Source organism: Pelobates fuscus, chromosome 2, assembly GCF_036172605.1.
Source record: "Pelobates fuscus isolate aPelFus1 chromosome 2, aPelFus1.pri, whole genome shotgun sequence".
Taxonomy (NCBI): domain Eukaryota; kingdom Metazoa; phylum Chordata; class Amphibia; order Anura; family Pelobatidae; genus Pelobates; species Pelobates fuscus.
Genome location: NC_086318.1, coordinates 303,786,399 through 303,799,708, shown reverse-complemented (window position 1 = coordinate 303,799,708; position 13,310 = coordinate 303,786,399). Strand labels below are relative to the sequence as shown.

The window sequence follows — 13,310 nt, the reverse complement described above, 5'->3', positions numbered from 1 at the left end:
GTGATTGGATCAGGCCACCACTTCTGATGATGTCAGCAGACTGCTTGTTTTTCTAAGGCAAACAGCATGCAGAGTTACAGCTTCAGGCTTGAATACAAGGAAGATTTTGCTATATTTATGGAGGTATGAGGGGCCCAGGGAGGCTAGATGGTGGTTTTAACACTATAGGGTCAAGAATACATGTTTGTGTTCCTGACCCTATAGTGTTCCTTTAAGTTGTGGAAAGAGACAGTTCTGCAGCATTTCGAGGAACATTTGTCGTAACTGTGTTTTGAAAAAGAAAGGACAACAAGGGGGCTGTTAATTTATATCACACCTTTAAGGCGTGGTTTGTCACTTCGTTATAACTTTTTTTCGAGAAACTGCACAAAACACGTTCCCTTTTGTGGAATTATGCACGTTCTCTACAGTTTCATGTAGACTCCATAATCGCCATATGCGCTCACTGTGATAGTTAACCGCTTAGATAAAACGTTGCTTTGTCACAACAAATCAAACCCAGTTAGCTGTCATTCTTCATGTTCTGTAACATTGCATCACTAAATTATATATGCTCTCCTTTTTCACCTGCACAAAGAGTCTGCACCAGTTGCAACCGGTATGTCCTCTCGATTAAATGTCACCTTAACACATGCCAGACAGTCGTATGAGAGATCACAACTTCTCGACTGGCACAACGTTTGGACTTGCGTGGGCTACTCTGAAAACTCTTGATTTATTCTCACAATTTCATCTGAAGTGCGTGGTCACCCTGAGCTCTTCCTCTTACATAAACCGCCTGTTTCCTCAAATTGTCAGTATCAAAATCAGTCTTGGTGAACTGCAGAACGCAAAACTCCTTGTGTTGCGGGGTCGCTATCTTGTGAATGTCCGTGGGCTATGGGCTGCTTATGCGCTGTGAGAGGAATCTAGCGGTAATCACTTGAACCTCTGTCCCACCCTTTCAAGTAGTAAGAGTTCCATTTATGGGCAGTTTGTGGTTGCAGAGATATAGTGATTTCAAATTGGGTCCATCTTTTTGAAACACCCTGTTTTTTTTTTTTATAAGGCAGTGGTGGCTAACTTTGGAATTGCAAATATTTATAAACTACATTTCCCTGCAGTTCGGCCAGCCTTTTAAAGGGATACTCTAGACACTGTAATCACTATTTCCCATTTACGTGATTATAGTGTCAGGAAACCCATAGCACCATCCTTCTGTTCAGTTATAAACTATTGTTTTCATTATTTAATCCCAACAGCCAATCCACTCCGTGCTGGCTGCTTGGTGTAATGTGGAAGCCTTAGCATGGGCACCAGTGGGTGACGTGATTGGTTGAAAGAGACAGCTGACTGCTTTCAGCCTATGATATCCTTCTAATGCCTGAGAAAGTAATTTCTGCCTTAGCCATACCTTCAGTGGGGACTGGGCTGTGGGCATCCAAGGGCACATATTCAGTGTTAAACTGCTTGAATATGGTTTCACAAGGGGCCTCCAGGCACTATAACCAATTCAAAGCGATGAAGTGGTTATAGTGCCTACAGTGTTACAGCAGATGCAGTTCAGAAATATCTGCAATGCCAAAGTCTGCTGTCATGATTATGACGAGACTGAAGTGATGACAGAGTTAATTACTAGAGCACAGCATCTTGCCTAGGTGCAAATTATAATTTGCAAGACTAAAATGAATACCAGCAGACACATTTTCTAAAATGGCAGAAAGGTTAATATGTGTTGCTAGGTGAGAAAAAAAGAAAGGAAAAGCAATCATATTTCTCACTGACTGCAATTTAGTAATTATTACTATTACGCCAACACATTCTGCAGCGCTGTACAATGGGTAATAAGTATTCTTTTTATTATCATTGTTAAAGACTGGGATACCATATGTGGCGATCACAATATTTACAGCCCCTTGTATTACACATATAAGTCGCTTTGCATTTTAACCATTTTCGTTGACTTTGCTGCCCTGTAAGATTTAACATTTGCATATTGAAGTGAAATTATTCCATTCAAGCTCCATGCCATCTGTTTCAGTGTGTTGCAATCTGTCACAATTTGCATGCTCCGTCTCTTTTGTACATCTCTGCACATTATGTTGGCACCTTTTAAATTACTGTTAGTAATTATTTTTAATATCGTGTTGGAACTTCTATCTGACCATTCCATGTTTCTATTTCATACATCCCTTTATTGAATTTTCTACTCTGAGGTTAGCGCTGCTAAGAATTGCATATTTCATTGGACTAAAATTATGAAAATTACATCTAATTTAGCTGACTAATCTATGGCTATAGAGAGGAAGACTAAAGGGCTTGTTCGTTGAATTTAATTTAAAACCAAATTATGTAGTACTTTAGGCTAAATTAGCCTGACTGTAGCTGGAATTGTGAATATTTTGAAAATCAACACTTTGCATTATATTTGCAATACTAATTTGAATTCACAGTTCATTATTTAGTGGATAAAACCCCTGAACATAATGTGTGACCAGCCTGCATTCATGACTCGACAAGAAAACCAGAACATTTTTCTCAGGACTCTAACCTTTTCTCTCCCTCCTCCCAACAGTTACGTGGCAAACAGACTCCTTAAATGCAGTGTTTGCATAGTGATTTATTTCAGGCAGCCTGGTTTATGCAGCCTATAAATATTATAGTACTCGTTATTATGGATTAATAACTCATTTAATGTAGAAAAAAATTTAGTTTTACATTATTAATTCACTGGTAATTGGCAATTGAATTTCACATTGTTGGCCTAATTACAATATGGTGAGTGTGGGGTAAAACTAAAATTTTTTTTATATTTTTTGTTTTCTTCCTCACACCAATTTAGGCAATAAATTACAGTGCACACTCAATATGAAGTCAAATTAGCGGATTTGGAAAAAAAAAGCTATTTTTTCCCCCAAGCTTTCAGATATCTGATATTTATCACAGTTTGCTGACAAAGCCCAGTTTTAATTGAGTATTTAATTTAGTATACTTTTTATTTTGGGAAAAAAAATGAGGAGGCGATGTGTCTGCTATTTACGTACTTTACATACTATACTGTATATCGTTAAATATTCTATCTACATACTAAAACAAAAATATGCAGGCACCATCAACCCCTATCCTTGAATGAAGTGCCTTAATCGTAAAACACATTTCAGTGGCAGGGATCTCCTCTCCAAGTGACACTGTTTATGCCATGTCTACACCCTCTGTAAAACATTCAGCCATACAGCTTTACTGCTGTGTTACTGAATGTTGTAGCAGCAGATATAAACAATGAACTGTGACATCTGTCCCGTGGCATATCTTTAGATCCGTCATATCCCATATGTGTAGTGATGATTCAAAGTCTGGGATGATCACACAGAGGTTAAAGGGAAACCAGTGATTCTGTAAATGAGTAATAGATGTTACATAGTCTGCATATATTGTTAAAAAAAAATCCTGGAGGCCATTTCCCACGTTAAATACACCGGGATCTTTTTATTTTTTTCAATCTTCAATCCTATGGTTACACACACTTCCCAAGTGTCTCTATTTTGGGCCCAAATCCCTCTCTCCCTCTTTTCTAGGAGTTGGTGAATAACAGAGCTTCACGGAGCTCTGTTTTTTTTTTAAACTACAATAAATCAGTTTGTGTAAATTAGATACTGTGTTTTTGCTTTTTATTACATTTTAGTGACCTAAATTATTATTATTATTATTATTATTATTATTATTATTAGTCCCCTAAAATGTCTCAGAACATGCCCTGGTTAGATCCCTATAGTTAAACTGTCCATCTTTGTCCATTTAAAATGTTGGGAACTAAGGTTAGGTGAAGATCTTTACTGCTCCCTCTCAGTAAATAATTTGGAAGACACAACAAAGTAAAGCACATAAAGGACATATGTCAGCCTATTTACATGAGAAAGGATAAAAAAAAAACAATCAAGCTCTCCTTACAAATGCTCAAGCCCTCCTAAAGAGTATATAAATAAGTCTTGATAATTATAATGAAACTTTTGTTTTCAATACTTTCTTGATTGAATTTAATTCCGGAGGTTACTACCAGTCACCCACGTGTTTTCATTTAGTTTTTTTTTTGAGGGGGCAGCAGTAAGGATTGTTTTTGCAAGATTGTTCTGCTGCTTCCGAATTTATGGGAATTTTCATTTTGTAACAACCAGAAGAAAAGTTTAAGATTACAAATGCTGTCCACCTAGTTGTAAATACAAACTCCCATAATCCTCCTGCTTGTGTTCCATATTTATAGCCGACTGCTGGATCCTGGCTAAGATTATAATCAATTTTCAAAAAGTACTCATCTTTTTAGATTGGAAAAAAAATGTCCCACTGTTCTTTGGTGTTCAAATAACAAATATATTTAAGAGCATCATCTTGGTAGTGTGTAATTATTTAGGACATTTTGTTAAACTGAAATTCACGTAAACAATATCTGTGTGTATGTTTAACAGATAATATAGTGCACGTCTTAACAACCAACATCACCTTTATATTTTTTACAGTGACTTTCGGTGGAGATACGAGTATTACACATTGGGAAGGTTTCTTAGATGGCAATGTTGCTACCATTCGTTTTGAGAGTGGCCTTCATGTATCCGGTCGAGGATTTTTGATAAACTATGCCAGCAGTGATCACCCAGGTACAATGTTTCCTAATTAAACGTCTGTGTGTTACCAGGGACTTGATTCATGCTTTGATGCCCTTTCTTCCCTATACTCCATTATTTACCATTAGTCAGGTGTGACTGACCTTTGCAAGGTGTTTGTGAACTATACTACTTCCCATGATGCTTCATAACAAATGTACTTCATCGACATCTGGTGTTCTAATGTAAGCCATCACCGTCATAAAATGTCATATTGTATTATGCAGTTCTGTAGGCTTGATGTATGTCAGTCACAGCAAGTCAATGTGGCCAGATTGCCATGTTTTGGAGGAACATACAGGAAGTCTCCATGCTTTGGGACAGTGTATGAAAATCTCAGTATGTAGTATTGATATTCTGCATAAGACAGAACCAAACATTTAGTCTTAATGAAAAGTTTAAATAACGTTTCAGTAAGTTGCTATATATACTGAATTTTGCCCTCAAGAAAATCGGTTAATTAAAAAGATTTTCCACAGACTTTGCATTTAAATGCCATTTTATGCACCTCTGAACATTACCTAATGAGAAACCTGACCACTGCTTTTGGACTACACCTCCCCCTTGTTGCAATCTAAGTAAGGCTATTTATTGGCATGACAAAATAAATATGAAGCAATTTGACTTTGTTCCAATTTTTTATAGATCGCATTACCTGCTTGACCCGTGGAAACCATTATGAAGTCGAAGAGTACAGGTACACCTATATTGTCTTTTGTTGCTAATAACTATGCTATATGTTTTGTATTTTATTTTGTTACAAAACGACTGATCATGTCCATATTTCTCACTATGTCACTGCCCTGTTTTCAGAGGGTGGGGTTTGATCCTCTGTTTAGTGTGAGAGCAGCTACTTACAGCTATGTAGTGTTGTCACTCCTGTCACAGCAATCCACAAGGGAACTTTCCTCTTATCTCTAGTAGAAGAAATAGAGCTCTTTGAGGCTGCTATTGTTTTTGCTCTATTGCCAGAGTTCTGGTCCTAAAGCCTTCAAATAGTGTCATACCCATTGGCTATATTTCGTATGCAGGCACAGGTAAATTAAAATGTATTTTGAAGGGCTAAACCTTTACTCGCCAATGGGGAGAGGTCAAGTGACCATTATTTGCCCTGGGATAACCTGTCCAGGTGACAACACAAATTATAGTATTCTCTTCGATAGGTCTAGTCGATTGTTTTTGTAATTCTACTCATTTCCTCTATTGATGCTATATGAATATTATTTTTGTATTTTCAGCCAGTACTGTCCAGCGGGCTGCAGAGATGTAGCAGGAGACATAGCTGGAGATGTGGTTGATGGCTACAGAGATGTGAGTAAACTAAGCTATGTACAATTTTATTCAAAGTCTTAAATATATTCCATTTTCTTATTTTGGGCAAAGTATTGGCATTCTTATTACATGACCAGTAACTCCTGAACCGTCCCAGTCACTTCCTCCCATTAAAGGGGGGAAGAGTGCACTAAGCATTGCCCAATCTGCATTATGCCCCTGTGACACCAACTTTCCTGGGTCTAAACTTTGAGCACGCAGGAGAGTGGCTGAAATAACATATTTTTGTATATTTGTCAGTAAAGCCATGTTAGTGTATGTCACTGCGTATGTAAGTATGTTGGAGCGTGTATGCGCAACTACGCATGGTGTCTGGACTGCTGCCCCAGTAACAACCTAGTATAGATTAGCCAATGTTATGCGAATCCAGAGGGTTTCAAATCAGCTTGATTCAGTCATTGGTGAATCATGGTGAATTTAAAGCCTGATGTGCACTGAATAAACTGTTTTGCCTTTTTGATTTATTGTGTCATATATTTTACAACCCCTTTAACAGAGGTTGTTTTTCACTAAACACTGGATTGAAAATATAGCGCTAAAATAGAAGAGCTATATGAATTGGAGATTTTTACCACTATCTGCTGTTTGGGTCTACATTTTGCAATTTGGTGTTCAATTTACTAAAATTCATTTTTTTAGTCCATAATCATTTTTTTAGTCCATAATGTTTCTTCACTGGGAGTACTTGTCCTCTGGGCCAAACAATGGCAATCCTCCCCTGCTCAGCATTGACTTAATTGCTGTTGGCATGTAAGTCTGGCAAACTATTCTCCATTCCAGAAGCTTACATTAGTTTATCATTTACGTTAAACTTTTATTTTGCAATGAAGCCGTGCTATTAGATTTTTGGTCATTTAGAAATCTAGTAAAATGCTAGTGTATGTCTTCTCATTACCAGACAACAAAAATATCCACACACGTATTCACTGACTTTGCAGAAAAAGGTGTGTGTGTGTGTGTGTGTGTGTGTGTGCAAGTTCAAAGCAGTTGTTAGGTTTTTATGTGCTCTGATGTGAATGTTTGCCCCACCTCTATTTGAAAATACATCATCCTATAATTGCAAATGTCTTTGATGGCACAAGGCGTCTTCTTGCAACCTGATTATTTCAACCCTGAAAGATCTTTATTGGTTTGTCCAACTTTTTCTTTCTTTCTTTCTTTTTTTTTTTTTTTAAATCTTTATATATTGGGATAATTGCTGTGTCATGTTTTAGTTTGATTTTACAAACTATCTTTCTAGACACACTAGAGAAGGGATAGGCAACCTTTGGCACTCCAGATGTTGTGGACTACATCCCCTATAATGCTCTTATTATTATTATAATATTTATATTGCGCCAACAAATTCTGTAGCTCTTTACATTGCGTGGACTAACAAACATGTAATTGTAACCATACAAGTTTGACGCACAGAAATAGAGGTGCTGAGGGCCCTGCTGAATGAGCTTACATGCTAGAGGGAGTGGGGTAAAGTGACACAATAGGTAAGGGAAATATTAGGGAAGTAGATTTGTAAAATAGTTTTCAATGAAGACTTAGTGTGGGGTTTTTGGAGCCATTAACAGATTAATTGATATGCTTTTGTTAAAAAGTGAGTTTTTAATAATTTGTTTTAAGAAGTGGTGACTGGGTTAGCGTATAACGGAAAAGGGACGGGAGTTCCACAGGAACTGTGCAGCCCTAGAGAAGTCTTGGATACGAGCATCAGAGGTGGGGGTACGAACAGAGGATAGACGCAGGTCTATGGTCGAGCTTAGGGGCCTAGACGGGACATACTTGTTTATTAGGGAGAATAGATCAGTGGAACTAGCATTATGTAGAGATTTAAAGGCAAGAACCAGAATTTTATATTGAGCCCTATATCTTATGTGAAGCCAATGCAGGGACTGACAGGTGTGAGGTGCGGGCGGACAGGAAGATGAGCCATGCCGCCGCATTCATTATAGACTGCAATGGGGCAAGTTGGGAGCAAGTAAGACCACTGAGAAACGGATTACAGTAGTCAAGGTGAGAGATGACAGTGGCATGGACCAGCATGTTAGACGCATCTGTCTTTAAGTAGGGGCAGATGCGCGCAGTGTTTTTGAGATGAAAGCGCCAGGATTTGGCGATAAACTGGACATGAAGGGTGAAGGAGAAGTCTGAGTCAAAGAGAACACCTAGGCCTGCGTGGTGGAGCTGATGGTAGCACCATTAACGTGGAGGGAGACCGAAACAGGACTAGCAACACTTGAGGGAGGAAAGACCAGAAGTTCTGTTTTGGACAAGTTGAGTTTAACTCCTTAAGGACCGCTGACGTATTAGGTACGTCCGACAAAAACGGTCCTTAAGGACCGCGGACGTACCTAATACGTTCGCGGTATTCCTAATACTTACCCGATCGCCGGCGTTCCCCTGCCGGTCTGGGGGACTGCTTGACAGCCCAGACATTCCCCACTCTGCAAAAGTGTCCATAGTGCTGCCTAAACTGACAGTCTCCCTGCATCTGTAAAATAAGAAATAAATATTTTTTTTTATTAAATAAAAAAATAATATAAGTATTATTTATATATTTAAAACATCATACTAAGTGTATTTTTTTTTTATTAATATATACATATATTAATATGAAAATACACAGAGTAAAATTACACAGGTGTGTGTATATGTGTATATATAATAACTAAAAATTAAAAAAAATTTTTTTTAAATAATTAAAAAAATGTATCTATATATATATATATGTGTGTGTATATAAAAATATCGATTTACATAAATAATTTTTCTAAATATACACGTAGCCTATAAATATGTATATATATTTAAATTCTACGTGAATATTTATGTAATATTTTTACATCATTAAGTAATTTTATTGATTGCAATTTGAGGGACCTGCCTGAAAAAGTGATGGCGAGACAAGCAGTATATATTATGTGTGGGTACAGTAAATGAGTCAGAGGAACATTACAGCTAAACACAAACACTGCAGAAATGTAAAAACAGCCCTGGTACTTAACGGTAAGAAAATGTAAAAACGGTCTGGTCACTAAGGGGTTAAGGAAGTGAGCAGCCACCAAGTTAGAAGGCAGTCAGAGACACTAGTCAAGAGGGGCGAGAGAGATCAGGGGAGGACAGATAGATTTGTGTGTCATCTGCATAGAAGTAATATTGGAAGCCAAAAACGCTGATGAGATTACCAAGGGAGCCAGTGTAGATTGAGAACAGTAGGGGACCAAGGACTGAACCTTGGGGGACACCAACAGAGAGAGGTTGTGAGGAAGACACAGAGCCAGAGAAAGGAAAGGTAAGCAAGTTGGATGAGGTAGGAGGAGCACAAGCAGAGAGCAAGATCTCGTAGACCGAGATTACGGAGGATGAGAAGAAGCTGTTGATGATCAACCGTATCAAAAGCAGCGGAAAGGAGAATTAGGATAGAGTAGTGACCATAATATTTTGCAGCGCGTAGATCGTTTGAAACTTTGGTCAGAGTCATTTCCACAGAGTGCTGAGCGCGGAAACCAGACTCAAGTGGGTCGAGCAGAGAATTGGATTCGAGGAAGTTTGTCAATCTCACATACACAAGTCTTTCAAGAATCTTGGACGCAAAAGGCAGTAGCGAGATAGGGCGGTAGGTGGATGGGGAGTTAGGGTCAAGGCTTGGCCTTTTTAGAATCAGGGTTACAGTTGCATGTTTGAAGGGTAATGGAAATATGCCAGAGGAGAGGGAGAGATTGAGCATTTTAGTGAGAGGCAAAGCAAGAGAAGGAGACAGAGTATGGATGAAATGCAAGGGAATAGGATCAAGGGAGCAGGTGGGGGTGGGAGGGGAACCGGAGCAGGTCAGAAACCTCTTCCGCTGTAGTTGGTGCGATTGAGCATAGAACAGCAGAGGGAGTGAGGTTGGGGGAAGTATTGTAAGGGGAAGGAGAGAGATCTTTTCCCTGATTGTAGAGATCTTGTCAGTGAAGTGAGTTGCAAAATTTGTGGTGGTTAAGTTGGTAGGAGGAGGAGGAGGAGCAACAGGGCAGAGAAGAGAGTTAAAAGTGTGGAATAGTAATTTGGGTTCGCGGGAGAGTGTGGTTATGAGGGTATTGTAATGTATAAGTAATTTACTTGGGCAGAGGAATGAGCCAAGCTGTAAGAGCACGGCATAATTTTATAGTGGAGAAAGTCCGATGCAGAGTGAGACTTTGTCCAGCAGCGTTCAGCAGTTCTGAAGCATATTTGGAGGTATCGAGTCAGCTTGGTGTGCCAAGGTTGTTGTTGGGGCCGCTTGCTGTATTTAAATGTAGGAGGTGCCATGATGTCTGGTTGAGAGGAGAGGGTGGACTTGTAGAAGGAGATTGCAGAGTTAGGGCAGGTGAGGTTTGAGACGGGTAAAAGGAGAGTTTGGAGAAGTTGTGGAGTGGTTCTCGAGGTAAAGACATTGGACTTTTCTGTGATATTGATGTGCAGAGGGTGGTGTCAGTTGGGTCATGGGTGTGCTGATGTCAAAAGTCAGCAGATGGTGGTCAGATAGAGGAAAAGGAATATTGGAGAGATTAGAGGCGGTTCAGAGGTTGGTGAAGGCGAGATCAAGATTGTTTCCTGCTGTATGGGTTGCCGAATTAGACCATTGCGTGAGGCCAAAGGAGGAGGTTACAGAGAGCAGATGAGAGGCATCAATGCAGTTGGGGTTGTTGTTTGGGATATTGAAATCCCCAAGTATAAGGGAAGGAGTGCTAAAGGAGTGAGGTAGCCAGGAAGAAAAATGCTCAATAAATAGCTTAGGATGACCAGGGGGCGGTAGATGATGGCAATTCCTAAAGTAGTGGGTTTAAATAGGCGGGCAGTGTGTACGTCAAAGGAAGTAAAGGATAGTGCAGGGGAGATTGGTTGAAAGGTACATTGAGGGGAGAGAATGATGCCTACACCACTTCCTTTACAGTTGTTGGGTACAGTTGAGTATGGGAGAATTGTAGCCCACCAAAACATAAAGAGGCAAGAGTAGCACTATCAGAGGGGGAAAGCCAGGTCTCTGAGAGTGAGTTTGAGGTGAAAAGGTTGTGTATGGCTGTTGATTTCAGATTGCTGCAGACAGAGCAGGCATTCCAGAGTGCACACTGAATGTTGGCAAATTAGGGTAAAGGGCAGTATATTTTGATGAGGTGTGTGTGTGTGGTTTCTGGTTGTCTTAGTGTGTTGAAGGGCCCTGCTTTGGGAGAGACATCACCAGCTGCTAGAAGTAGGAGGAGGGATAGTGACAGGAGGTGTGAGTGGATTTTATGTGCATGAGGTCTAGGATGAGATCGATTGTGGGTAGGAGAGTGGGAGCAGAAAAATGAGTGCAAGGCATATGATGAGAGAAGGGGAAATGTAAAGATTGTTGGGAGGATGAGGAAAGTGGATGTAAGGAGAGATTTTGATACTGAGGGAGAAGGAGGAGGAGAAGACATCGCATTGCTTAACTAGGAAAAAGTCAATTTGGATATTTTTTTTAAATTTGGAATATCTAAAACAGGAGTAGGACGGGTAAATATTAAGTTTTAGGGGTTAAGAAAGTGCAGGAGTGTACTGATGAGGCAGTGTGTACACATGCTGTTTCTGGGAGGTGTAGTCCAAAATATCTGGAGTGCTGAAGGTTGCCTATGCCTGCACTAAAGGATATTTATAAAAGTGTTGTGAAAAGTGTCTTTTATTTTGGTGTCTAATCTTTTCTATTCACTCTATTTACTAAATTGTTCTAAAAGTGGCTTAAAAACTGTAATTTCTCTACCTGAATTCTGATGTTTCTCACAGAAGTATCAATTTCAGAAAGGCCCAATTTAGAGGTGCAGAAAAAAAGTGACCCGAACGCTTTTCTGTAAGAAATAACGATGAAAGATCAATAATAGATTCACTGCAAATATGGCGTGCATTCTAAACTATCAGGGCACTTAGGAAGCAGCAGAAAAAAAGTCACAAATTGTGCCCAACAGCCAAACTGACAAAGAACTGCTAATCCACTTTGATAAACCTGCCCCAGTATATCTCATTGTCCAATGTGTCACTAAAAACCTAAAATGAGGATAATAAAATAGGTCATTTATAATTATGTATATTATTATTATTATTGCCATTTATATAGCGCCAACAAATCCCGTTGCACTTTACAATATTATGGGGGGGGGGGGGGGTGTAACTATAAATAGGACAATTACAAGAGAACTTACAGGAACAATAGGTTGAAGAGAACCCTGTTCAAATAAGCTTTCAATTATATAGCGCCAGCATATTCCACAGCGCTGTACAATAGATAACCAAGACAAATAATTCTAACAAACAAGTTTGACCTGAACAGTAGGGCTCAATTGTAGTAAAGGAATGTAAGAAACTATTTTTAAGGCTGCATCAGTCAAAACGAAAACATACCGTATTTATTTGGATGTTTCAAGGCCACAAATGAACTTTTGATAGTTGTAAACTGCACATGAGTGCTTATTCCATCTAACTTCTTTTTTATCTAAAATGTGCCCTCACACCCAATGATGTTGAAATGAGTGAGTTATAAGACCTTACCCAGCACTATTATTAAATGGTGATCTTTAATAGATGACTTATGTACGGGCTGTGTACAGATTAAATGCAAAATGCCATTATTGATGTGTGAAGTGAATTTCTTTCATTTTTTTTCACTAAGAGCTAACAACAAGCACTATAAAAAAGGTTTTATTGTTACAACTGTTACTCTACTATATCAGCATTAATGAGTCATCAGTAATATTACAGCCCTCCCCAAATCAATGACATCATGAGAACTGCAATATTTCACGTAAGGAACGTTTGCCGATACTTACTAACCCAATGTATACACGCACCTTCTCATACACCCACTAAAATGCATACTCCTTACCAGTGGCGGATCCAGAGCCTGATCTCGGGAGGGGCACTTGTAGATTATTTAAAAAAAATAATCCTAGCACAATAACCACTACAGCTCAGTGTAGTAGTTATGGTGCCAGTAGTGCCAGGATCCCACCCCAGAGTAAGTAGTCATACCGTTTAAGAACAGTTTGACAACTTACCTGGGGTCTGCTGGGATATAGGGCATAGGAGAAGTGGTGTGTGTTAGGGGTGAAGTGTGTGTGAAAGGTGCAGTGTGTGTGAGCGGTGAAGTGAGTGTGTAAGGGTGGCAGTGTGTGTGTTAGGGGGCAGTGTGTGTATGGGGGCACTGTATGTCTGTGTGGGGCAGTGTGTGTATGGGGGGCACTGTGTGTATGTGTTTGGGGCAATGTGTGTATGGGGGGCAGCAGTGTGTGTAGGGCACTGTGTGTGTATAGGTGTGCAGTGTGTGCGGGGCAGTATGTGTATGGGGCAGTGTGTATGGGGACAGTGTTTGTGGGA

General features: G+C 39.4%; 1 protein-coding gene across 1 annotated transcript in view; it reads left to right on the top strand.

The window, feature by feature from the left end:
• DCBLD1 (discoidin, CUB and LCCL domain containing 1) overlaps window positions 1-13,310 on the top strand; it is a 68,610-nt gene that overhangs the window by 31,662 nt on the left and 23,638 nt on the right. The window contains 3 exon segments of the mRNA XM_063441270.1: window positions 4,491-4,628; window positions 5,280-5,331; window positions 5,873-5,945. Of these exon segments, the coding sequence (XP_063297340.1) occupies window positions 4,491-4,628; window positions 5,280-5,331; window positions 5,873-5,945 (263 nt within the window).